Source organism: Heteronotia binoei, chromosome 15, assembly GCF_032191835.1.
Source record: "Heteronotia binoei isolate CCM8104 ecotype False Entrance Well chromosome 15, APGP_CSIRO_Hbin_v1, whole genome shotgun sequence".
Classification (NCBI taxonomy): Eukaryota; Metazoa; Chordata; class Lepidosauria; order Squamata; family Gekkonidae; genus Heteronotia; species Heteronotia binoei.
In genome coordinates, this window is record NC_083237.1 from 63,099,709 (window position 1) to 63,126,451 (window position 26,743).

General features: G+C 49.5%; 1 protein-coding gene and 1 non-coding gene across 3 annotated transcripts; one reads left to right on the top strand and one right to left on the bottom strand.

Annotated features, from left to right (window-relative positions):
- Positions 1 to 1,319: 1,319 nt before the first annotated feature.
- On the bottom strand, positions 1,320 to 20,915 carry GOSR2 (golgi SNAP receptor complex member 2). 2 transcript variants are annotated; one of them, XM_060255739.1, is made up of 6 exons: positions 20,598 to 20,915; positions 14,111 to 14,175; positions 11,912 to 12,020; positions 6,493 to 6,625; positions 5,941 to 6,081; positions 1,320 to 1,966 (listed from the first exon to the last, which is right to left on the bottom strand). In XM_060255739.1, the coding sequence occupies exons 1-6, from the start codon at positions 20,624 to 20,626 to the stop codon at positions 1,805 to 1,807; spliced, it is 639 nt and encodes a 212-aa protein (XP_060111722.1). In that variant the 5' UTR covers positions 20,627 to 20,915; the 3' UTR covers positions 1,320 to 1,804. The 2 variants fall into 2 exon arrangements, with proteins under 2 accessions (XP_060111722.1, XP_060111723.1); XM_060255740.1 differs by lacking the exon at positions 5,941 to 6,081.
- TRNAP-GGG (transfer RNA proline (anticodon GGG)) lies at positions 16,591 to 16,662 on the top strand. The gene has a single exon. It is a non-coding gene; the product is annotated as a tRNA-Pro (tRNA).
- Positions 20,916 to 26,743: the final 5,828 nt, after the last annotated feature.

The window sequence follows — 26,743 nt, forward strand, 5'->3', positions numbered from 1 at the left end:
GGGCCTGAAGGACGTCCAACTTGCCTCAACCAGGGCCTTTTCAGCCTTGGCCTCAGCCTGGTGGAATCAGCTCCCTCTGGAGATCCAGGCCCTCAATGAATTGTTACCTTTTCGTAGGGCCAGCAAAGCAGAGCTATTCTGCAAGGCCTTTGGTTGAGGCAGCGGCCGTCCTATTCCATCAGCTGGCCCTATGCAACGGTATCACCTCTGCCGTAACAGTAATTTCGTTTTACTCGCTGCTTTAGATTATCAGTATACATAACATGTGCCCGACTGAGCCGCCATCAAACAGTATCGCTCACAGTGATTTCATTTTTAACTGTGGTTTTATACTCTTTTTAGAATGTCGTTATCCGCCCCGAGCCTGTTGCCAGGAATGGGCGGGATATAAATTACCTAAAATAAATAAATAAAATTGCTTTCTTTCCACTCCTCCCTCCTCTCATCTAGTTGCCTGCCTGCCTTGTGGCTCTCTAACATCTGACGTTCATGTCCTGTGGCTCTCTAACAGCTCATGTTTATTCTATGATCTTACATTAAGCAATGAAGAAAGGTTGAAACGCTTGGGGCTCTTTAGCTTGGAGAAACGTCGACTGCGGGGTGACGTGATAGAGGTTTACAAGATAATGCATGGGATGGAGAAAGTAGAGAAAGAGGTACTTTTCTCCCTTTCTCACAATACGAGAACTCGTGGGCATTCAATGAAATTGCTGAGCAGTCGGGTTAGAACGAATAAAAGGAGGTACTTCTTCACCCAAAGGGTGATTAACATGTGGAATTCACTGCCACAGGAGGTGGTGGCGGCTACAGGCATAGCCAGCTTCAAGAGGGGGTTAGATAAAAATATGGAGCAGAGGTCCATCAATGGCTATTAGCCACAGTGTGTATATATATGTATAAATTTTTGGCCACTGTGTGATACAGAGTGTTGGACTGGATGGGCCGTTGGCCTGATCCAACATGGCTTCTCTTATGTTCTTAAGCAAATTTGGCCACACCTGCGCTAGAGAGCAAGGCACAGGTTTCATGTAGAAGTTAAGTGTGCGGACTCTTATCTGGGAGAACCGGGTTTGATTCCCCACTCCTCCACTTGCACCTGCTGGAATGGCCTTTGAGTCAGCTATAGCTCTGGCAGAGGTTGTCCTTGAAAGGGCAGCTTCTGGGAGAGCCCTTTCAGCCCCCCCCACCTCACCTGTTCTGGGGGAGGAAGGTAAAGGTGATTGTGAGCCGCTCTGAGACTCTGATTCAAAGAGAAGGGTGGGGTATAAACATGTGGTCGTCTTCTTATTCATGGATGCTAAGAACAAAGGAAATGGAAATACAGGAAGGTCCATTTATTTCAACCATTGTGGGAAACACAATCCTCTATCCCGCCCGCCCCCATCCCCAGAAGGAGCTAACTCCAACAAGCTCCACCCACTTGGCTACTCCCGGTTGCCCTTTGCATCCACGGTACTGGCTAGTTCCGGAGAAAATGAGGACAGCAGGCGCTTCTCAGGGGCTCCCCGTCCCGTCACTCGCGCTTCACCGTCAACAGGCAAACATGCCGCTAATGCCTTCGGGAAGGGGGCTGAACCTATGTATCACATGGGCAACAAGCCCATCACGTGGCTGAAGAATGAGACTAAATACGCGCATCGCATGGCTTAATTCATGGCAGCCGTCACCGAGCGGTTCGTCGGCCCATCAAACGTGTGTCTCAGGGGAGCCACAAGTGGAGCGCAATCGATCCGGAAGGCAGGAAGGAGTTCACAGTTGCAGTCAGAAGTCTTTAGGCAGAAGGGCAGTCCCGAGCTCCAGCTCCTCACGTCAGATAATGCACCACGAGGAACATGACCACGCAGGTCACCACCATGCCGCCGAGCATGAAGTACTTATCCTGGAAGGCGCGTTTCTCGATCAGCCGCATGACGGTGTTGGATAAGCCCAGCATGTTGGCGACGTCCAGGATCTTCCTCTGGGTGCCCTGAGGAAGACACACGGCGTGAGCAGAAGAGCAGCCGGCCTCATCTCCCGAAAGGCTTAGCATCACCCGCTCTGATGCTCTACAGCAAGGGTGTCAAACGTGCAGTTTGGGGGCCGAATCAGGCCCCCGAGCAACTGGCTGTCCTCTGCTTCCTTCCCCCTCTCTCTAGCTTCCTTCTGCGTAACAGCTGGCTTGGCAAGACTTGCTCAATCGCACAGGAGCTACAGAGCAGCACCTCAATTTTCTCCATTGGCTGAGGCTCCTGCCTTGGGGAGGAATAGCTTGCTTTGCCCGGCTCTCGCAATCCCCAAGCCTCTCTTCCTTCTATTCCTTCCCCCTCCCCGCTGTCCCTGGGGAAGGAAGGAAAGAGCCAGACCTTCCTTTGCCCAGTTCCCTGGATCCCATGGGAGAAAGACAATGAAAGCACCTTCAAGACCAAGGAGTGCTAATGTTTTAAGCATGTTTTAAGTTTTTTAAAAAATATATATTTGTGTTTGTCTCTGTTCTTTGTAAAATTTATATCTCTGCTACCTAATCTTAAATAGGTACACACATGGCCTGGCCCAACAAGGTCTCATTTATGTCAGATCCGGCCCTCGTAACAAATGAGTTCGATACCCCTCCTCTACAGGGAGCAGTGATGAAGATGATATTGGATTTATATCCCACCCCCCACTCTGAATCTCACGAGTGGTCACAGTCTCCTTTACCTCCCCCCGCCAACAGACACCCTGTGAGGTAGGCGGGGCTGAGAGAGCTCTGACAGAACCTGTCCTTTCAAGGACAGCTCTGCGAGAGCTGTGGCTGACCCAAGGCCATTCCAGCAGGTGCAAGTGGAGGAGTGGGGAATCAAACCCGGTCCTCCCAGATAAGAGTCTGCATACTTAGCCACAACACCAAACCTTACATATAGGTAAAGGGGTAGTTAGTTGCCAGGAAGGGCTAGAGGGAGTCAAGACGCAACAGTCTATATCTGTGCAGGTTTCTTGGAATTTCATTCCATGCAGTTTTAATGTGGTCCTTCCAGGGAAATTCGGGGGGGGGGGGGGGAGGGACTCGAGCTGGTCTGAAGCAACAAAACAAAGTTTGAATCCAGTGGCACCTTTAAGGGTCTAAGTTTTCGTGTTAGCCGTAAACGTGCCGCTGGACTCTAACTTTGTTCTACCATTGCATGGACACTCATCTCTTCAAACTTGCCCACGTTCTGCCCTTCTCTCTCTTCTCTCCCTCCTGGCCATTTCTTGATCCAGAATGAGATATGAATCTGTATAATTCACAAGTACTTACTACTGCCAAAGAGCTTTAAAAAAAAAGACATTTTTTTTTTAAAAAAAAGGGGAAACTGTTGACCCTTTGGGCTATCACGACCTGAATTCGAGGAAGTCCTTCTTCACCCAAAGGGTGATTAACCCGTGGAATTCACTGCCACAGGAGGTGGTGGAGGCTGCAAGCATAGCCAGCTTCAAGAGGGGATTGGATAAGCATCTGGAGCAGAGGTCCATCAGGGGCTATTAGCCGCAGCGTACTGTTGGAACTCTCTGTCTGGGGCAGTGATGCTCTGCATTCTTGGTGCTTGGGGAAGGGCGCAGTGGGAGTCACATTTTGGCTGATTTTCACTTCAAAGGAGTTCTCACATCTGGACTTCATCCTGATGGCCACCGCCGCTATGCAAGGCAGAGAGAGGGCTGCCTGCCTAGATGAAGACTCCATGGTAATGGGAAGCTTTTACTGCAAGAAATATCCTAAAGGGCTGGGAGGGGACTGGGAACTTAGCATCACCCATATCTGCCCAACAGAGAGAGCCGGTTTGGTGTAGTGGTTAAGTGCGCGGATTCTTGAACATATGAAGCTGCCTTCTACTGAATCAGACCCTTGGTCCATCAAAGTCAGTATTGTCTTCTCAGACTGGCAGCGGCTCTCCAGGGTCTCAAGCTGAGGTTTTTCACACCTATTTGCCTGAACCCTTTTTTGGAGATGCCAGGGATTGAACCTGGGACCTTCTGCTTCCCAAGCAGATGCTCTACCACTAAGCCACCGTCCCTCCCCTGCTCTCCAGGGTCTCAAGCTGAGGTTTTTCACACCTATTTGCCTGGACCCTTTTTTGGAGATGCCGGGGATTGAACCTGGGACCTTCTACTTCCCAAGCAGATGCTCTACCACTGAGCCACCGTCCCTCCCCCTCTTATTTGGGAGAACCAGGTTTGATTCCCCACTCCTCTACTTGTAGCTGCTGGGACGGCCTTGGGTCAGCCATGAGTTCTCTCAAGGCTATTCCGCTCAAGAGCAGTTCTGAGAAAGCTTTCACAGCTCCACCTACCTCACAGGGTGTCTGTTGAGGGGGGTGGGGGAAAGTAAAGGTAAAGGAGATTGTAGGCTGCTCTGAGACCCTGAGATTCAAAGTATAAAAAGGTAAAGGCGGTCCCCTGTGCAAGCACCAGTCGTTTCCAACTCCAGGTGACGTCCTGTCACAATGTTTTCATGGCAGACTTTTTTACGGGATGGTTTGCCATTGCCTTCCCCAGTCATCTACAGATAGTCAGAGTATAGGGCGGGGTATAAATCCAATGTCGTCTTCTTCAACATCCAAGTAGAGGATCTATCTGGGGATGTCTTTTTTCACGAGATAACAGGTTTCCCATGTTAGGCATCTTTGCAAAGACAGAAGGAAAGCACTTTAAGTATCAGTCAGAATAATGCCTTTTACACTTAAAAAGCCAATTTAACTGCGCGGCTATAGAACTAGAGCTAGCCAGCCTGTTGCAGAGACGAGGGAATAGCCATGCATCTTCCAACAGCAGAAGGGGAAACCACTGAACACTGAAAACACTGCAACTGCTGCAGGTGATGGGAAGGCCAGTCGGGGAAGGTGAAGGAGGTGACAACACAGGCCTTAAGGGGATGCTGTATGCAGATACACGAAGGCAGGGCAGAAATGTAAACACCGGCCTTGCGAGGCGGGCTCTGCAGGTAGTGGAACGAAAGGAGCAGGGATGCCAGGAAGTCAGGTGACTGAAAGGAGAGTGGAGTCAGCAGAAAGCAGAGAAGGCAGAATCTAAGGGGAGGTCAGGTAGAGGGAACGATAACCTGTGGGAAAGCGTCGTGAAGGAGTCAAGAAAGAGGTGGACAGGCAGACAAGCCAGAAATGGATGCCGGAGAAGCCCTTCCAGGCAAGCAGCAAATGTCGAACTTTTGGGAACCGCTGGCATGGAGGATCCTGTCTCAGGACAGGTTTGAGGTTTGGGGTAGAGAGCAGCAACCTCCAGAGCCTCTTGCAGCGTTACGATTACCGTGACGCTCTTAAGAGATGGTATGGCTCCATTCGATTAGATTAGAAACACTCCGCTCAGATCTGCAGAAACGCACATTACAAGTGCTGCATCTTAAGAGCGGAACTGCTGAAGCTCATAACTACTGAAACGCAGATTCCAGAGCAGTGGCAGATGTTTCTTCCTCTGCTATTCCAAATGAAATTGCTCAGAGACTAGTCATAATGTGGGTTCTGCACTATCCAGATTCTTTTTTTAGGGGGGGGGGAGAGAGGTGGAAGAGGGAGGAGGAAGAAGAGTAAAAAGAAGAGGAGGAAGAGTTGGATTTATACTCCACCCTTCACTTGGAGTCTCAGAGCAGCTTACAACCTCCATCCCTTCCTCTCCCCACAACAGACCCCCCATAAGGCAGGTGGGGCTGAGAGAGCTCTGAGAGAACTGCTCTCGAGAGAACGTTGACTGGCCAAAGGTCACCCAGCTGACTGCAAGTGGAGGAGTGGGGAATCAAACCTGGTTCTCCCAGATAAGAGTCAGCGCCCTTAACCATGACGTCTCCCTTATGTCACTCTCAACCACTTCACCAAACTGGAAGGGAGGGAGACAAAGAGGAGGAGAGCTAGCTTTAGATATCAGTGGCTTCTGAATTTTGAGAGTCTGTCAAATGCCGTGCACATAGTCACTGCACAGTTGCTCCCATTCTTTGCCCACCTTTAGAGTCATTTTCTGATCCCTCAGGCCATGTAGGATGCTGCTTCCACTGTCAATGAGATCGTCCATGCCACGGTGCGCGTTTTGAAGGGATTCGTTAAACTGTAACGTTTCATCAATCGGGATGGTGGTGTCGGAATCCTGTGGAGGAGGGGGGAAAGGGTTATCCTGCCTCCAGGCACAAGGAAGCCAACAGAGGTTCAAGGAGACCAAACCTCCTATCTCTCGCGAAACCTTTTTCTCATTAGGCCACGCGTGCCAGAGAATCCCGGGAAATCCCACAGAGTGCTTGCATGCACAGCGTGTGGGAAAGTCTTGCGGTTCCCAGATTTCACAACACGCTCAAAGCCCGCTGCCCAAATGCACTAAGCGCCCCTGCGCAATCACGCATTGGAAAAGACCGGCACCGGTCAGCTAATCTTCTTCCTGCAAGCCTGCCCAGAATTTCTCCGAGAATGCTAAATCCCAAGCGCTCCACCAAATCCAATTTGATGAGAGAGGAACACATTTGGAAGGAGGGGGGGAGGGCTGAATTGCTGGGGGAGAACGTACATTCGTGGTAAACGTCCGGGCCAGAAGCTCCTCCCGCTGTCTTTCCTGCTGCTCCCGTGTGTAGCGTCGGTGCTGGAAGTTTCTCAGGGCTGTCTGCAAGTGCTGGATGTCGTATTTCAGCTGGTCTACTCGGCTGAAAACGAAGCAAAGGCAGATGAAGAAGAAGATATTGGATTTATATCCCGCCCTCCACTCCAAAGAGTCTCAGAGCGGCTTACAATCTCCTCTACCTTCCTCCCCCACAACAGACACCCTGTGAGGTAGATGAAGATACTGGATTTCTATCCCGCCCTCCACTCCGAAGAGTCTCAGAGCGGCTCACAATCTCCTTTCCCTTCCTCCCCCACAACAGACACCCTGTGAGGTAGATGAAGATATTGGGTTTATATCCCGCCCTCCACTCCGAAGAGTCTCAGAGCGGCTCACAATTTCCTTTCCCTTCCTCCCCCACAACAGACGCCCTGTGAGGTAGATGAAGATAATATCCCGCCCTCCACTCCGAAGAGTCTCAGAGCGGCTCACAATTTCCTTTCCCTTCCTCCCCCACAACAGACACCCTGTGAGGTAGATGAAGATATTGGATTTATATCTCGCCCTCCACTCCGAAGAGTCTCAGAGCGGCTCACAATCTCCTTTCCCTTCCTCCCCCACAACAGACACCCTGTGAGGTAGATGAAGAGATTGGATTTCTATCCCGCCCTCCACTCCGAAGAGTCTCAGAGCGGCTCACAATTTCCTTTCCCTTCCTCCCCACAACAGACACCCTGTGAGGTAGATGAAGAGATTGGATTTATATCCCGCCCTCCACTCCGAAGAGTCTCAGAGCGGCTCACAATCTCCTTTCCCTTCCTCCCCACCCCCCACAACAGACACCCTGTGAGGTAGATGAAGATATTGGATTTATATCCCGCCCTCCACTCCGAAGAGTCTCAGAGTGGCTCACAATGTCCTTTCCCTTCCTCCCCCACAACAGACACCCTGTGAGGTAGATGAAGATATTGGATTTATATCCCGCCCTCCACTCCGAAGAGTCTCAGAGCGGCTCACAATCTCCTTTCCCCTTCCTCCCCCACAACAGACACCCTGTGAGGTAGATGAAGATATTGGATTTATATCCCGCCCTCCACTCCGAAGAGTCTCAGAGCAGCTCACAGTCTCCTTTCCCTTCCTCCCCACCCCCCACAACAGACACCCTGTGAGGTAGATGAAGATATTGGATTTATATCCCGCCCTCCACTCCGAAGAGTCGCAGAGCGGCTCACAATCTCCTTTCCCTTCCTCCCCCACAACAGAGGTGGGTGGGGCTGGAGAGGGCTCTCACAGCAGCTGCCCTTTCAAGGACAACCTCTGCCAGAGCTCTGGCTGACCCAAGGCCATTCCAGCAGGTGCAAGTGGAGGAGTGGGGAATCAAACCCGGTTCTCCCAGATAAGAGTCCGCACACTTAACCACTACACCAAACTGGCTCTCCAAGTTTGGTGTAGTGGTTAAGTGCCAAGCAACACTCTATCTAAGCTGTGAAGCCTTGTGAGCAAAAAATTCGACTTTGTGAGCTGCTGGCATTAAAGCTGTGAGGCACCGCATCAATTAGTTTGCTCTGGGGCCATTTTTGCTGAGCTAGGATAAGAATGTGTGAGCTGGGAGCTAAAAAGCTGTGAGTTAGCTCACACTAATTCAGCTTAGAGGGAACAGCGGTGCCAAGAAAGGCAAGAGTCAGCTGGAGGAGCCCTTATTGCATCGTCATATCATAACGAATACAGCTTAACTCTAGTGTACTGACAAATAAATTCTACCATATTTAATATATGCACAACTGTGGATAAAGATTCTTCAATGAAGTATTTTTGGGCTTGTACACATGCTCAGCATACCAAACGAGCTATAGCAAACACTTCCAGTCTGTAAACATTTTCACTCCATCTGAATGGTGAAGTTGGAATGATTCCATAGAATCACAGAGTTGGAAGGGACCTCTAGGGTCATCTAGTCCAACCCCCTGCACAATGCAGGAAACTCACAAAGACCTCCCCCCCCAAATTCACAGGATCTTCATTGCTGTCAGATGGCCATCTAGAGTCTGTTTAAAAACCTCCAAGGAAGGAGAGCCCACCACCTCCCAAGGAGGAAGCCTCTTCCACTGAGGAACTGCTCTAAACTCACAAATACCTCCCCCTAAATTCACAGGATCTTCATGGCTGTCAGATGGCCATCTAGCCTCTGTTAAAAAAACTCCAAGGAAGGAGAGCCCACCATCTCCCAAGGAGGAAGCCTGTTCCACTAAAAAACTGCTCTAAACTCACAAAGACCTCCCCCCCCAAATTCACAGGATCTTCATTGCTGTCCGATGGCCATCTAGAGTCTGTTTAAAAACCTCCAAGGAAGGAGAGCCCACCACCTCTCGAGGAAGCCTCTTCCACTGAGGAACTGCTCTAAACTCACAAATACCTCCCCCTAAATTCACAGGATCTTCATGGCTGTCAGATGGCCATCTAGCCTCTGTTAAAAAAACCTCCAAGGAAGGAGAGCCCACCACCTCCCAAGGAGGAAGCCTGTTCCACTAAGGAACTGCTCTAAACTCACAGATACCTCCCCCTAAATTCACAGGATCTTCATGGCTGTCAGATGGCCATCTAGCCTCTGTTTAAAAACCTCCAAGGAAGGAGAGCCCACCACCTCCCGAGGAAGCCTGTTCCACTGAGGAATCGCTCTAACGGTCAGGAAGTTCTTCCTGATGTTGAGTCGGAAACTCTTTTGATTTAATTTCAGCCCACTGGTTCTGGTCCTACCTTCCGGGGCCACAGAAAATAATTCCACATCATCCTCTATATGACTGCCCTTCAAGATGGTGATCCTATCACCTCTCAGCCATCTCCTCTCCAGGCTAAACATCCCCAGCTCCTTCAACCTTTCCTCATAGGACTTTGTCTCCAGACCCCTCACCATCTTTGTCACCCTCCTCTGGACTCGTTCTAGCTTGTCTATATCCTTCTTAAAATGTGGTGCCCAAAACTGAACACAATACTCTTACCATGTTCCTACGTTTCTCATGAAGAAAAAATTCTTGTCGTCTGCTCCAGCTTAATCCTGCCTCTTCCAAGTGTATCCTATTCTATAAGTCGGTGAGCCCCTCAGACTGCCTACACTCTAAAGCAGAGGACAAGAATTTTTTTTTTCATACCTGAGATGGAGGGGTGAGCAAAGAATAACTGTATAGTATGAAATGGGCTTTAAAGGGATCAACACTGAACAACACTGAACAGGCAGGCCTGTGTTAACAGTTGTGCATATATTAAATACAGTAGAACTGATCTGTCAGTATATTAGAGTTAAGCTGTATTTGTTAAGCTGGAGAGCCAGTTTGGTGTAGTGGTTAAGTGTGCGGACTCTTATCTGGGAGAACCAGGTTTGATTCCCCACTCCTCCACTTGCACCTGCTGGAATGGCCTTGGGTCAGCCATAGCTCTGGCAGAGGTTGTCCTTGAAAGGGCAGCTGCTGTGAGAGCCCTCTCAGCCCCACCCACCTCACAGGGTGTCTGTTGTGGGGGAGGAAGGTAAAGGAGATTGTGAGCTGTTCTGAGACCCTTCGGGATATAAATCCAATATCTTCTATCTTCTTCTTCTTATGCTATCATGGTACGCTTAGGCATTCTAGGTTTAGCTTTTTCCCATGATTCTATCTGTATACCAGAGAAGCCCAAGTTGCTTTCTTTCCACCTCTCCCTCCCTCCTTCCTCCCCTATTTGCCTGCCTGCCTTCCTGTCTTGCAGCTCTCAAACATCTGATGTTTATTCTATGCGGCTCTTATATTAAGCAAGTCTGGCCATTTCTGCTCTATCACATCACCCCTCAGTCACTGTTTCTCCAAGCTAAAGATCCCTAGCTTTTCTTCATAGGGAAGGTGGTACTTTCATTTTGTACCTTAGAAACTCGTTGATTCACAAATCTTTCAGCAGCAGAAGACATTTATTTCTTATTTTTTTTAATGCAAGGGCTTAAAAAAACTGAGACAAATTTTGCAATTGCTAGAGCGATCTTAGCGATCATATCACTGAGCAAAAGGGTCAAGGTTTCCGGAGTACGGGGAGACGACTGGTTGAATAAAGGCTTAATAGAATAATCCCTCGTAATCTCAAAAAAAAAAAAAAATCTGCATTCTAGCAGAGCATGAAAGAACGTATCAATCTTCTTAAGGCCCCAAGGGCAGATTCTGTCAGTGCAGGGCCTATTCAGAACTCTCCCTTGTGATACCATTGTAGTTATAAACCAGTGTTTCCCATTTGCAGGGTCGCGATCCGGTACCAGGCCACAGAAGCCTCAATACCGGGTCACCAGGGGCAGACTGACAGCCCCCTCCCTTATTTATCTTTGGTGCTGCATGTCGCACTACGCTTCAGTCCCTGCCCCCCACGCCACTGCCGCCTGTAGAGTGCTACAGACCCTGCGCACTGGCCAGAAGGCCTCCCTCATCCTTCTCTGATGTTCTGAAACATCAGAGAGGGTGGGGAAAGCTCCTGGCCGGCATGCAGTGTCTGTATCGCTCCCTGAGCGTCCTCCGCCTGAACTACAGGGAAAGAACCGGGCCACGGCGGAAGGGGGATTTGGGAAACCCTGATACAAAAGTTCAGTCTTGCAAACAAAAGCTCTGCAGTAACGTGGGATGGTAAGATAGTACCTACAGGGGGATAAAGATCTTGGTTAAACCCCCCCCCCCCCCAAAAAAGGGGTGTGCATACTCTGCAGACTCTCAGTTTTTTTTTTTTTTTAAGAAAAATTTTATTAAGAAAAGGAATTAACGCACAAGAAATACACACAAGAAATAAAAATAAAACAAACACAGACACAATCAACACTATAAAGAAAACTCAAAAATACAAACAGGGAAACACAATACATTAAACACATCAATACACATACATTCAAAACAAATCTATACATCTAACAACTACTACATCTACCCACTCATTCACACTAGGAGATGGAGAGGATTCAAAAGAAAAAATAAAATATTGTTACTCCATGTAAAACCCTTTGCTTTTTGCCCAGTTATATATGGGGTCCCATTCCTCCTGACATTTTTGCATATTACCATCTCTTAATCTGGCAGACATTAAATCAGATTCTGCGGCATCAAAGAGCTTATTAATAAATTCGTCTCTATTGGGGGTTCTGTCGGTCTTCCAATACTTGGCATAAAGTACTCTGGCAACAGTAAATCTGCAGACTCTCAGTTTAAAGCTACCATGCCCTCTTCTGCACCCTTACCAATGCTAGAATATCTTTTTTTGCAGTGCAGTGACCAGACCTGTACAGGTCATGTATGTATGTGCATATATATTCAGGTGATCCCCATGTTATTTGGGGGCAACTTAAATCATGGGAATAAAGAAGACATCTGGGAGAGCTGGGAGGAGGCTAACTCACAGTTTGGCATTCTGGCGCTTATTCGGAGGCTCCTTGTTGCAAAAAATCTCCAGTCGTTCCAGGTTGCTGAAGATCTTGTCTATCCTTGCCTGGATCTCGTTTTCCACCACTGGGCAAAGGGGAAAAGGACAAACAGTATCAGAGCTAGACAATCATGGGCTTAACAGACGCAAGACTTGGCTGCCGATACTCCGCCCACTTTTGTGAACAAACTCTGCCCGGGCTGTGCAAAGCGGGGACAGCATGCTAACGTTGGGGCTTACTAGAGGAAATAAGCGTTTCACAAAGCATAGTTTCTTATAGTTTTGGCTCCTGTCTGTGTTTTAAACTGCTCTCAGCTGCTTCGGTCTGGAGACCAAGTCCTATGAAGAAAGGATGAAGGAGCTGGGCATGTTTAGCCTGGAGAGGAGGCGGCTGAGAGGTGATAGGATCACCATCTTCAGGTACTTGAAGGGCTGTCATCTAAAGGATGGTGTGGAATTGTTTTCTGTGGCCCTGGAAGGTAGGACCAGAACCAACAGGTTGAAATCAAATCAAAGAGTTTTCTGACTCAACATCAGGAAGAACTTCCTGACCGTTAGAGCGGTTCCTCAGTGGAACAGGCTTCCTCAGGAGGTGGTGGGTTCTCCTTCCTTGGAGGTTTTTAAACAGAGGCTAGATGGCCATCTGACAGCAATGAAGATCCTGTGAATTTTGGGGGAGGTGTTTATGACCCTGGAGGTCCCTTCCAACTCTTTGATCCTATGATTCTAAGGTGTACAATAAATATTTCTAATTACCAATTCCGAACCTGGGCATTTTTAGGGCACTGTCTCAACTAAAGGAATCATATTCTAGAACGAGGTCCCTAACCTTTTTAACCTGCAAGCCCCTTTGGAATTCTGACACAACATGGTGGGATCAGCCGCAAAACAACTACCATAAAACGGCTGCTGCAGTGGGTGGAACCAGTCGTAAAACGGCTGCTGCAGGTTACCTTCGATTGCACCACGAAGATCCTTGTGCTGAAGCGGCAGCTGCTGCCGAAGCAGAATTTTTAAAAATCTGCACAGCCGATCAAATCTCCAATGATCTCCAATCAAGGGTTTTGGGAAAGAGCGTAAGCCAAGTCTGATTCACAAAGAACAGCAAACAGGGCTGGCTCGCCCACTAGGCAAACTAGGCGGTTGCCTAGGGCGCTGGCAGGGTGGGCGCACCAAATTCCGTCTTCCCCCCTCCCCCCTAGGCAAACGGCTAGCTCCGCCCCCCATGCCTCCTCCTCCCCTCCCCACCTCCTCTTCCTCCCCCACCTCAGATCTATTTTAATGCCAGGAAGGGCAATTATCTGCTGCTCCCAGGCTGTCTAAAGGCTGCCGCCCCTCGCCGATCAGCTGATGGGCAGGGGGGGCAGTCTTTAGACAGCCTGGGAGCGGTAGGCAACTGCCCTTCCTGGCATTAAAACAGACCTGAGGTGGGGGAGGAAGGGAAGGAGGAAGAGGCGCAGGGTGGTGTAGCGCCGGGCAAGGAGGGGGAGGAAGGAGGCACGAGGGAGAGGCACCGGGGGGTGCTGTGGAGTGGGGCGGCACACCACCTGCCATGCGCCATCAGGTTGGTGCTGACAGCAAATGGCGTCTCAGAAGCACTCAGCAGAACAAACTGCTCTTAGGAAGCCCAACCCAAAGGCAGTAGACCAAGACAAGAGTACATATGAACATATGTAGCTGCTTTATACTGAATCAGACCTTTGGCCCATCAAAGTCAGTATTGTCTTCTCAGACTGGCAGCGGCTCTCCAGGGTCTCAAGCTGAGGTTTTTCACACCTCTTTGCCTGGACCCTTTTTTGGAGATGCCGGGGATTGAACCTGGGACCTTCTGCTTCCCAAGCAGATGCTCTGCCACTGAGCCACAGCCCCATTCATGGCTCTCCAGGGTCTCAAGCGGAGGTTTTTCACACCTCTTTGCCTGGACCCTTTTTTGGAGATGCCGGGGATTGAACCTGGGACCTCCTGCTTCCCAAGCAGATGCTCTGCCACTGAGCCACAGCCCCATTCATGGCTCTCCAGGGTCTCAAGCGGAGGTTTTTCACACCTCTTTGCCTGGACCCTTTTTTGGAGATGCCGGGGATTGAACCTGGGACCTTCTGCTTCCCAAGCAGATGCTCTGCCACTGAGCCACCGTCCCTCCCCCAAGTAGGGTTACCCTCTTCTGCTGATTACTCACGGTGGACTGACTGCTTGTCCGAAGTCTCAAGTCGGCCCATGTACGACTGGACCTCGTGGACCTGCCTGTGGAAAAGAAGAAAGGCACAAAATAAAGAGCGTCCCAGTCAGTCAGTAGAGGCTCCAGCCAGAAAAGAGGGCTATTTCAAACGCTCGGAGCAAAAGGATCCCTGCAAACAGAACAAGAGGGGAACTTGTTCCGGTTGAAGGGATCCCAGTGCGAAATACCACCGAGGGCAACAAACAAAACGCCTTTTGTAATACCGCTTGGTATTTACACAGCACTTTCCCCCCATCACTCTTTGTACATCTTGACAAACAGTTCTCTCCAAACCTCCATAACAGAATACAGGATAGAGACCAGGGGCAGTGGACTTGCTGGCACACAGAACATGCTTTGCCACTGGGGCCACAGCACCCCCACGATGGCCAGTTCTGCATCCCTGCTATGAGGCACCAGCTTTTGATCAAACCTTACTTAAAAGTTTAAACCCAAGGCTTAATCTTTCATCCAGAATGGCAAAACATGCAAACCAATGAATAGCGTTGGGGCTGAGAGCAGAACCAGGCGGGCGGCCGTGTTGGTCCGAAACAACAGGACAAAGTTGGAGTCCGGGGCACCTTGAAGATCCACCAACGTTCATTCAAAGCGTGAGTTTTCACGTGCTCTAAGCACACTTCCTCAGACAGACTCAAACAGAAACAGAAATGATGAAAGGGATATTGGTTTCGTAGCTCGTTACATATACTAAACCCATTCTCACCAAGTAGAGCTATACATACATATGCTATTTTTTTAAAAAAAACATGCATTGGAAAACAACGTATCAGAATAACGTTTGCAATACCATGCAACATATCAGAGCAATGTTCCCTCTAAGCTGCAGGGTCTTGTGAGCAAAAATTCTACTTTTGTGAGCTACTGGCATGAAAGCTGAGAGCTACTGCAGAAATTAAGGTGCTCCGGGGCCATCGTTCCAGAGCGAAGGCAAAAATGTGTGAGATGGAGGCTAAAAATCTGTGAGCTAGCTCCCACTCAGTGTCTGTGCGCTGTATCAGAGTAGATTTATTTGAAACAGCAACTCTAAGAAAAGGATGTTGTTAGTTTAACTAAGGGGTGTCCAACATGCAGTCCGGTGGCCGAATCAGGCCCCCAGAGGGCTCCTATCAGGCCCCCAAGCAACTGGCTGTCATCTGCTTCCTTCTCCCTCTCTCTTGCTTCCTTCTGCATCATGGCTTGCTTGGCCAGGCTTGCTCGATCACACAGGTGCTACAGAGCAAAACCTCTATTTTTCTCCACTGGCTGAGGCTCCTCCCTTGGGGAGGAGGGGGGGAGGCAGAGTTTGTTTTCCCAGGCTCTCTCAATCACACAGCAGAGCTAATGAGCCAGGCCTCTCTTCCTTCTATTGGCTGAGGCTCGCCCCCCCCCCCCACTCCCCTGGGGAAGGAAGCTTCCTTTGCCCAGTTTCCTGGATTGCAGGAGATACAAAGAAAGCACCTTTAAGACCAACGAGTGCTAACATTTTAAGCATGTTTTAAGTTTAAAAATATATATATTTAATTGTGTTTGTCTGTGCCCTTTATAAAGTTTACGTCTCTGCTACCTAATCTTAAATAGGTACACATATGGCCCACCACGACATAGCTCGGCCCAACCCAACATGGCCCGAAAAGGTCTCATTTATGTCAGACGCAGCCCTCATAACAAATGAGCTTGACACCCCTGGGTTAACTCGTGCTTGAGAGGAGACCAATGAAGCATCGCAACAGACTTTCAATTTATTACTCTTGACAATTAAGACACCTAATGACAAATGCCACATCAATCTCCAGACATATTTATATCCTTGTGATTATGTTCCCCCTCAGTTAAACCCTAACAAGTGACGGCCGTATAACTAAGATTATTATTCTTTTGATCTGTCAACATCTTCGTTATTCTGTATGCTTATTTACTGCCCCCCTTCTATAGGTAAGACTCCATCTCCATTTTATTCTGTCTGAGGAAGTATGCCTGAACACGGAAGCCCACACTATGAATAAAATTCTGTTGGTCTTAAAAGGTGTCCCTGGACTCCCACTTTGTTCTAGGGCTGGGAGCAGGCAGTCCGAGAGAATTCTGGCCTGGGCCTGATGGAAGACCTGTGGAGCCTGATCGGAACCAGCAGCTTTCTCAATTCAAGGTAACGCTTGTGTCGCCTGACCCCTACAAAGCTGGTCGTCTTTGGGATGGTGGCTCGGTGGTAGAGCATCTGCTTGGGAAGCAGAAGGTCCCAGGTTCAATCCCTGGCATCTCCAAAAAAGGGTCCAGGCAAATAGGTGTGAAAAACCTCCGCTTGAGACTGTGGAGAGCCATGAATGGGGCTGTAGCTCAGTGGTAGAGCATCTGCTTGGGAAGGTTCAATCCCTGACATCTCCAAAAAAGGGTCCAGGCAAATAGGTGTGAAAAACCTCAGCTTGAGACCATGGAGAGCCATGAATGGGGCTGTGGCTCAGTGGTAGAGCATCTGCTTGGGAAGCAGAAGGTCCCAGGTTCAATCCCTGGCATCTCCAAAAAAGGGTCCAGGCAAATAGGTGTGAAAAACCTCAGCTTGAGACCCTGGAGAGCCGTGAATGGGGCTGTGGCTCAGTGGTAGAGCATCTGCTTGGGAAGCAGAAGGTCCCAGGTTCAATCCCCGGCATCTCCAAAAAAGGGCCCAGGCAAATAGGTGTGAAAAACCTCAGCTTGAGACCCTGGAGAGCCGTGAATGGGGCTGTGGCTCAGTGGTAGAGCATCTGCTTGGGAAGCAGAAGGTCCCAGGTTCAATCCCCGGCATCTCCAAAAAAGGGCCCAGGCAAATAGGTGTGAAAAACCTCAGCTTGAGACCCTGGAGAGCCGCTGCCAGTCTGAGAAGACAATACTGACTTTGATGGACCGAGGGTCTGATTCAGTATAAGGCAGCTTCATATGTCCATATATGTCTTTGGCCCTCAGCAGCGGTGGCACTACAAAGCGATGGAGAGCAGGCCAATAACTCCTGCCTCCAGCAAGCTGCCAGATGGAGAGCACAGAGCAAGACACTTGGGCTTTACATCTAGAATCCCTGCTCCGACCCCCCCCCCCCCCCCGGCACCTTGTGAAAGCTGGAAAGGGCAAAATAAGAATAAAGAGAATACAAGGAAGGGCAACCCAATGCAAGAAAGGAAAGCCCCAGGCAAGTGAGGCCTGCTGCAGCTGACTAGAGATCCAGCCAGCCCAAGCAGGCTTCACTCACCTGGGAATTTCCTTGGTCACATCCCTCCACAGTCAAAAGGCCAGGAAGCCACCTGCTGCCCAAAATCACATAAGAAGTGGAGAAAGGGTGGTGTGGGCTTCTCCAGGGGCTAATGAGGGCTGCTGGGAGTGTGGCAAAGCCCCTGGTGGCTGGCTGGCTGGCTGCCCGCTCTCCTCATCCAGGGATTGTTATGCAGCTGCACCTGCTATTCAATGGACAAGGTTAGGTGGGGGGCGGGGAGGAGGAGGGGAAACCATCAGAAAGGTTCAGGAGCTGTGCTCCTGTGAGCTCCTGCTGAATTCAAGGCCTGGGCGTAAGCATGTCAAAAACTACTTATTATGCAAGGAAGGAGAAAGCAATCTGTCTAATCACCTCTGACGAGTAAGAACTGCCTCCAGGTGACCAAGCAAGGAAGGGTTATGAAAGCTGGTTCTTTTTATGCCGGAAACAGCTGACATCATGGGTGTGGAAAAGCAGCTCAGTAAGAAGTATTATGGATTGCTACCTACTGTGGGCTCACTCACAAAGCTACGGCAAGGGGCATACCAATTCTGAATGAACACGGTGGCACCCGCATTCATTCCAGTTTGTTTGGAACAGAAGAAAGGTCGTTTCCGAGCTGTTCCCAAGTGATGATCTGGCACTTCTCCTGGGGACTGCTTCCAAAACCAACACTGGGAATTGCTCGGGCCTGCCAACTGGGAAACCTGTTTTGGAACCAGACAGAGGCACTCAAAGGGCAATGGGATGCAAGAGCCCTGGCCGGGAAAGTGTTCTGCCTCACAGGACCTCCTGGAAACAGATGTGATGGGGTGGCTGAATTGTGCCTGCCAGGGCTGGGACGAAAAGCCAGACACAGCAAAAGCAGAGTAAACAAGAAGCAACAGATGTGAGGGACAGACGCTGAAGAGGGAAGAAATTCAGGTCCATTGCTGTAAGGTTTATAGAAATGCCTGCAGGAGCAACGGTCCACACTGATAGAGCTGCTGGACTACCTTTCCAGCAGCGCCTCCACCACCCTGTCTGTGACATAGTGGGATCTATTACTCCTGCATCTAGACAGACAATTAAGTCAGACGATCTACAATCCAGCATCACTCTATAATTTAAGACTTCTAGGCCAAAGTTTCTGTGATGAAGTCAGCCAGAGCTGACTTCACCATGTGGGAAAGAAAGCATACAATTTATTTTAGCCTGTGTACAAACCTCCAAGTCACCACAGTTAACCAATTTCTGGAAGGTTTCCAGAGAAATGCCAACTCTTGATCTGGAGAGGAATAAAAACAATCACACAACTGCCTCCAGACAGCAAAAATACCAAAAAGGCTTTTGGTGGCCTTCCAGGTGCTCAAAGAATCAGGGGTTTTAGAAGAATGTAAAACATTTCTAGGCTCAGCGTCATTCCTAACCCTTGTGCCTTAAATAGCGGATTTGAAAGTGTAGTGATAAGAAGTTACTTCAGGATGAAAAGATGGCAGAGAGGTTTTTAAAAAATGCCTTGCATTTTGTTTATCTGTGGTTTCTAGGTCTCCTCTCAGGGCTAAGTCAAGCCTGTCACATTCCAAGCCACTGACTGCAAACAGCTTCCACCCCTGCAGACCAAGAACCACACGTCTCATTCTGCAGTGCATGCTGCCCAGGGGACAGAAAGGTGACCTGTGTTTAAACGACACAGAAGATTATAGAGGAGACCAAAGTGCAGTACCGGCTGGCACACCATTCCCTCTGGCTACTTCAGCCTCAATTTTTCATTACCCAAACTCACTCAATGATCCTCATGGCTAAACAGCAGAATCTGAAAGACCTCCCAGTCCTAGTTCAACACTCAAACTACTACACCACACTGACCTCAGCCCAGAAATTACATTCTCCACACTCCAAAGCAGGCATGTTTCACTCAAGATTCTCCATAACCAATAACAAGATCACAGCTCAAACTCTGCCATGGAACCTTGCTGTATTTAAGAATATAAGATATCTATAATATTTTAATGTCTATGACGGGGTAGCCAAACTTGCTTAACGTAAGAGCCAGCTAGAATAAATGTCACATGTCTGAGAGCTGTAAGACATGAATGCCGAAGGAAGGAAGGAAGGAAGGAAGGAAGGAAGGAAGGAAGGAAGGAAGGAAGGAAGGAAGGAAGGAAGGCAACTTTAACTTTAAATGCAGTCCCCAAGCTGCCAGCTGGCTTGGCTCAGAGAAGCAATTTAAAGAGACAAATGCCTTCTCCAAGCCGGCCAGGAGGGCGGTGGGGGCTTCAAGAGCCACACAATATGTGTGAAAGAGCCACATGTGGCTCCTGAACCACAATTTGGCCACCCCTGGTCTATGACATATTTTATTTCATTCTTGTTCATCTCCCAGAGCACTGTGTACTAAGGGATTGGGTGATTCATAAATCCAAATTATACATAAACAGAAATGGGGAGAACACGGTAAGGCACTTTTCACTGGGGGAGGGGGGGGGGAGCAAAATGTGATGCAAATAGGGTTGCCAATCCCCTGGTGGGGGCAGGGGATCCCCTGGTTTGGAGGCCCTCCACCCACTTCAGAGTCGTCAGAAAGCGGGGGGAGGGGAGGGAAATATCTGCTGGGAACTTTATTATTTCCTATGGAGATGTATTCCCATAGGAAATAATGGAGAATGGATCCGCGGGTATCTGGGGCTCTGGGCGGGGGGCTGTTTTTTGAGGTAGAGGCCCCAAATTTGCAGCGTAGCATCTGGTGCCTCTCCCCAAAATGCCCTCCAAGTTTCAAAAAGATTGGACCAGGGGGTCCAATTCTATGAGCCCCAAAAGAAGGTGCCCCTATCCTTCATTATTTTCTATGGAAGGAAGGCATTGAAAAGGTGTGCCGTCCCTATAAATATGATGGCCAGAACTCCCCTTTGGAGTTCAATTATGCTTGTCACACCCTTGTTCCTGGCTCCGCCCCTAATGTCTCCTGGCTCCACCCCCAAAGTCTCCTGGCTCCACCCCCCAAAGTCCCCAGATATTTCTTGGACTGGACTTGGCAACCCTAGACGCAAATGAAGTTTTAAAAACTTATAACAATAATTGGTTCCCCCCCGCCCATTCAAACAAATCTCACTTCTTCCACACAGGCAAGCCTCCCCCACACTTGACGTCACCGTGGCGACCTCCTCTGCAGGGCTGCTGTTTCGATTCTCCCACCCTCCATAGCCCCTTTCCCCTCCCCGTCCCCTTCATTGGGGCTGCCGCCGCCAGACCCACTTGTTGGTTTGATGATAAAGCGCTTCCATCGCGGCTCTTCGCTCTTCGTCCCCGGAGAGGATTGTCCCGCGCGCGCGCGCTCTCTCACACGTCACCCTCGCCGAAGCCACTTCCTACTTCCGGCTCGTCCAAGGCCCCCGCGAGTGACCACTTCCGGCATTAAGGGGTTGTCTATCGTAGTGCCTGAGATGTGGTTTGGATAAAAAAAAGAAGTGCGCTTAAACGACACAGAAGATTATAGAGGAGACCAAAGTACCTGGTGGCAAACCATTCCCTCTGGCTGCCTCAGCCTCAAGTTCTCATTACCCAAACTCGCTCAATTAAGGTGGCCAAGTCCAATTCAAGAAATATCTGGGGACTTTGGGGGTGGAGCCAGGAGACTTTGGGGGTGGAGCCAGGAGACATTAGGGGTGGAGCCAAGCTCAAGGCTGTGACAAGCATAATTGAACTCCAAAGGTTGTTCTGGTCATCACATTTAAAGGGACGGCACACCTTTTCAATGCCTTCCTTCCATAGGAAATAATGAAGGATAGGGGCACCTTCTTTGGGGGCTCATAGAATTGGACCCCCTGGTCCAATCTTTTTGAAACTTGGGGGGTATTTTGGGGAGAGGCACTGGATGCTATACTGAAAATTTGGTACATCTACCCCAAAAAACAGCCCCCCCCCCCCCCCAGAGCCCCAGATACCAGCAGATCAATTCTCCGTGATTTTCTATGGGAATAAATCTCCATAGGGAATAATAGAGTTCCCAGCAGACATTTCCCTCCCCTCCCCCCGCTTTCTGATGACCCTGAAGCGGGGGGAGGGGCTCCAAACCGGGGGATCCCCTGTCCCCACCTGGGGATTGGCAACCCTACACTCAATGAGCCTCATGGCTGAACAGCAGAATCTGAAAGACCTCCCAGCCCTTGTTCAACACTCAAACTACAACACCACACTGACCTCAGCCTAGAAATTACATTCTCCACACTCCAAAGCAGGCATTTGAGAAGTGATTTGAGCAGTGAGGCAGCCGTGACTCACGAGCCCACCTTCCCCCTGCCACATCTTTTTTAGTTCCAAGTGGGCAGTCGTGTTAGTCTGAAGCAGTAGGACAAAGTAGGCACTTTTAAGACCAACAAAGTTTCATTCCGAATTGTAAGCTTTCATATGCATGCATGCTTCTTCAGAGGTGGAATACAGTAAGCAGAGCTGCAAGTGGGCAGTCGTGTTGGTCTGAAGCAGTAGGACAAAGTAGGCAGGCACCTTTAAGACCAACAAAGTTTCATTCAGAATTGTAAGCTTTCATATGCATGCATGTTTCTTCAGAGGTGGAATACAGTAAGCAGAGCTGCAAGTGGACAGTCGTGTTGGTCTGAAGCAGGAGGACAAAGTAGGCACCCTTAAGACCAACAAAGTTTCATTCCGAATTGTAAGCTTTCATATGCATGCATACTTCTTCAGAGGTGGAATACAGTGAGCAGAGCTGCAAGTGGGCAGTCGTGTTGGTCTGAAGCTGTAGGACAAAGTAGGCACCGTTAAGACCAACAAAGTTTTATTCAGAATTGTAAGCTTTCATATGCATGCATGCTTCTTCAGAGGTGGAATACAGTGAGCAGAGCTGCACTTAGCTGGTAGGCAGTGGTTTAGAATGCAAAATGGTGCAAATTTAAAAGCCAGTGACATAGTAAAATTAACAAATAGAACAAACCATGCTACCCAGGTTTGCTCAATTTGTTTGCTCAACTGAAGTTTGTTCAATTTGCTAATGGGAAGACCCCGCTCAGCCGCTTTCAACCCAAAAGCGGCCAGACGCCACTAAAACACAGCGCTCTTTGGAGGCTTCCAAGGAATCGTCCAAAAACTGTGGCAGCTGCTTTCAAGTTGAAAGCGGCTGGGTGGCTCTAAAATGCCATGCTCTTTGGAGGCTTCTAAGAGTGCAGCGGCCAAGCAGAGCCTTCCCAGGAAGGGAAAGGGGCAAGGGGAGTAATGGGGCGCATGGTGGGGTAGCGCCCTAGGCAGCCACCTACTCCGCCTAGTTCCATGCGCCAGCCCTGGTGACTGGATTGAAAAGAATGAACCATATGACATAATACAGCTGCTGCCTGAAAGCATATCAGAAAGACGACAGAGTTCTCCTGTCTCGTATGTTAAAAAATTATCTAGGAATAGGAAGCAAGTGGGGTAGGGTTGCCAACCTCCAGGAGACACCTGGTGATCTCCCACTAATACAATTGATTTCCAGATGGACAGTATGAGCTCCCCGGGAGGAAATGGCTGCTTTGGAGGATGGACCCTATGGCATTAGACCCTATTGAGAGCCAGTTTGGTGTAGTGGTTAAGTGTGTGGACTCTTATCTGGGAGAACCGGGTTTGATTCCCCACTCCTCCACTTGCACCTGCTGGCATGGCCTTGGGCCAGCCATAGCCCTGGCAGAGGTTGTCCTTGAAAGGGCAGCTGCTGTAAGAGCTCTCTTAGCCCCACCCACCTCACAGGGTGTCTGTTGTGGGGGAGGAAGGTAAAGGAGATTGTGAACCGCTCTGAGACTCTTCGGAGTGGAGGGTGGGATATAAATCCAATATCTTCTTCTTCTTCTTCTTCTATTGAGGTCCCCCCCCTCCCCAAACCTTGCTCTCCCCAGGTTCTCCCCCCCCCTCCAGTTCCAGATATTTCCTAACCCAGAGCTGGCCATACCCAAGAAAAGCAGTGCAAGATGGGGGGGGGGGGGGGCATGGCTAGGGTTGCCAAGTCTAAATCATGAAATATCTGGGGGCTTTGGGGGTGGAGCCAGGAGACATTGGGGTGGAGCCAGGAACAAGGGTGTGACAAGCATCATTGAACTCCAAAGGGAGTTCTGGCCATCACATTTCAAGGGACAGCACACCTTTTTAAATGCCTTTCTTCCATAGGAAATAATGAAGGATAGGGGCACCTTCTTTGGGGGCTCATAGAATTGGACCCCCTAGTCCAATATTTTTGAAACTTAGGGAGTATATTGGAGAGAGTCACTGGATGCTATACTGAAAATCTGGTGCCTCTACCTCAAAAAACAGGGCCCCCAGAGCCCCAGATACCCGCAGATCAATTCTCCATTATTTTCTGTGGGAATAAGCCCCCTTAGGGAATCATGAGTTCCCAGCAGACATTTCCCTCCCCTCCCCCCTGCTTTCTGATGACCCTGAAGCGGGGGGAGGATCTCCAAACCGGGGGATCCCCTGCCCCCACCTGGGGATTGGCAACCCTAGGCATGGCAAAACGTCAGACAGCCTTAGGGTTGCCAAGTCCAATTCAAGCAATATCTGGGGATTTTGGGGGTGGAGCCAGGAGACATGGGGGTGGAGCCAGAAGCAAGGTTGTCGCAAGCATAGCTGAACTCCAAAGGGAGTTCTGGCCATCACATTTAAAGGGACAGCACACTTTTTAAATGCCTTCCCTCTACTGAACGAATAAAAGATAGGGGCACCTCTTTTTGCGGCTCATAGAACTGGACCCCTTGGTCCAATCCTTTTGAAACTTTTGAGGGGAGGCACTGGATGCTATGCTATAAATTTGATACCTCTACCTCAAACAACAGCCCCTCCCCCAGAGCCCCAGATACATGTGGCTCAATTCTCCATTATACCCCATGGGAATGGGTCTCCACAAAGAATAATGGAGTGCCCAGCAGATATATTCCTCCCCCCACCCCCAATTTCTGATGACCCTGAAGGAGGTGTAGGGCCTCCAAACCAGGGGATCCCCTGCCCCTACCTGGGGATTGGCAACCCTAGGCATTCTGGATACACTTTTGAGTTCAGGCAAGGAGGGATCAAACAGAATTTCAAATCCTAGGCGATCTCGGTACATGTGTAGGGTGTACATCTGAGGCAAATGGTTACACATTTGACTTACATGGAAAATTGTAATTCATGTAATGCCTTGGTTCTTGAAGTTTAGAATTATTTCGTTAGCTGTTATTTGCTCTCTGTTTTTTGCCTGGTAAGCACCTGAAATACTGAGCCGACCACTTCAAAAATACCTTCTTGGTAAGCTGAAGATAATTGTCTCGCAGGAAGTACACAGCGTGACCTTCAGTTGCTAATAGATTAAGAGGAACGTGCATCTAAGCATTTAATCACAGGTCAGACTGAAGGCCCCTTGCAAATTTGCAGGAAATTACTTTTTTCAGTAACAGAGCCGACCCTGCATTCTTGGTCCCCCTGCCCCTCCCTTTCTGCCCCCAGGAGTCTGAAGAGCCCGTCAGGATCTCAGAACTGATTTCCCTGACCTTGCAGTGACACTAGGGTTGCCAATCCCCAGGTGGGGGCAGGGGATCCCCCGGTTTGGAGACCCTCCCCCCCCCGCTTCAGGGTCGTCAGAAAGCGGGGGGAGGGGAGGGAAATGTCTGCTGGGAACTCTATTATTCCCTATGGAGATTTATTCCCATAGAAAATCATGGAGAATTGATCCGCGGGTATCTGGGGCTTTGGGGGGGTCTGTTTTTTGGGATAGAGGCGCCAAATTTTCAGTATAGCATCTAGTACTTCTCCCCAAAATACCCCCCAAGTTTCAAAAAGATTGGACCAGGGGGTCCAATTCTATGAGCCCCAAAAGAAGGTGCCCCTATCCTTCATTATTTCCTATGGAAGGAAGGCATTGAAAAGGTGTGCCGTCCCTTTAAATGTGATGGCCAGAACTCCCTTTGGAGTTCAATTATGCTTGTCACAGCCTTGATCTTGGCTCCACCCCCAAAGTCTCCTGGCTCCACCCCCAAAGTCTCCTGGCTCCACCCCCAAAGTCCCCAGATATTTCTTGAATTGGACTTGGCAACCCTAAGTGACACATCTGTGTGCTGGTTTACTAGAAGATGAAGAAGAAGAAGATATTGGATTTATATCCCACCCTCCATTCCGAAGAGTCTCAGAGCGGCTCACAATCTCCTTTACCTTCCCCCCACCCACCACAACAGACACCCTGTGAAGTAGATGAAGATATTGGATTTATATCCCACCCTCCACTCCGAAGAGTCTCAGAGCGGCTCACAATCTCCTTTCCCTTCCTCCCCCACAACAGACACCCTGTGAGGTAGATGAAGATATTGGATTTATATCCCGCCCTCCACTCCAAAGAGTCTCAGAGCGGCTCACAATCTCCTTTCCCTTCCTCCCCCACAACAGACACCCTGTGAGGTAGATGAAGATATTGGATTTATATCCCGCCCTCCACTCCGAAGAGTCTCAGAGCGGCTCACAATCTCCTTTCCCTTCCTCCCCCATAACAGACACCCTGTGAGGTAGATGAAGATATTGGATTTATATCCCGCCCTCCACTCCGAAGAGTCTCAGAGCGGCTCACAATCTCCTTTCCCTTCCTCCCCCACAACAGACACCCTGTGAGGTAGATGAAGATATTGGATTTATATCCCGCCCTCCACTCCGAAGAGTCTCAGAGCGGCTCACAATCTCCTTTCCCTTCCTCCCCCACAACAGACACCCTGTGAGGTAGATGAAGATATTGGATTTATATCCTGCCCTCCACTCCGAAGAGTCTCAGAGCGGCTCACAATCTCCTTTCCCTTCCTCCCCCACAACAGACACCCTGTGAGGTGGGTGGGGCTGGAGAGGGCTCTCACAGCAGCTGCCCTTTCAAGGACAACCTCTGCCAGAGCTATGGCTGACCCAAGGCCATGCTAGCAGGTGCAAGCGGAGGAGTGGGGAATCAAACCCAGTTCTCCCAGATAAGAGTCCGCACACTATAACATGTGCAGACTCTTATCTGGGAGGACTGGGTTTGATTTCCCGCTTCTCCATTTGCAACTGCTGGAGTGATCTTGGGTCAGTCACAAGTTTTCTCAAAGCTGTTCTCTCAAGAGCAGTTTTCTCAGAGCTCTAAGCCCCACCTGCCCCACAGGGTGTCTTTTGAGGGGAAGGGAAGAGGAGATTGTAAACTGCTCTAAGACCCCGAGTGAAAGGTAGGGTCTAAATCCAATCCAATCTAAATGGTGCGGAATTGTTTTCTGTGGCCCCAGAAGGTAGGACCAGAACCAAAGGGTTCAAATTAAATCAAAAGAGTTTCTGGCTCAACATTAGGAAGAACTTCCTGACCGTTAGAACAGTTCCTCAGTGGAACAGGCTTCCTCAGGAGGTGGTGGGCTCTCCTTCCTTGGATTTTTGTAAACAGAGGC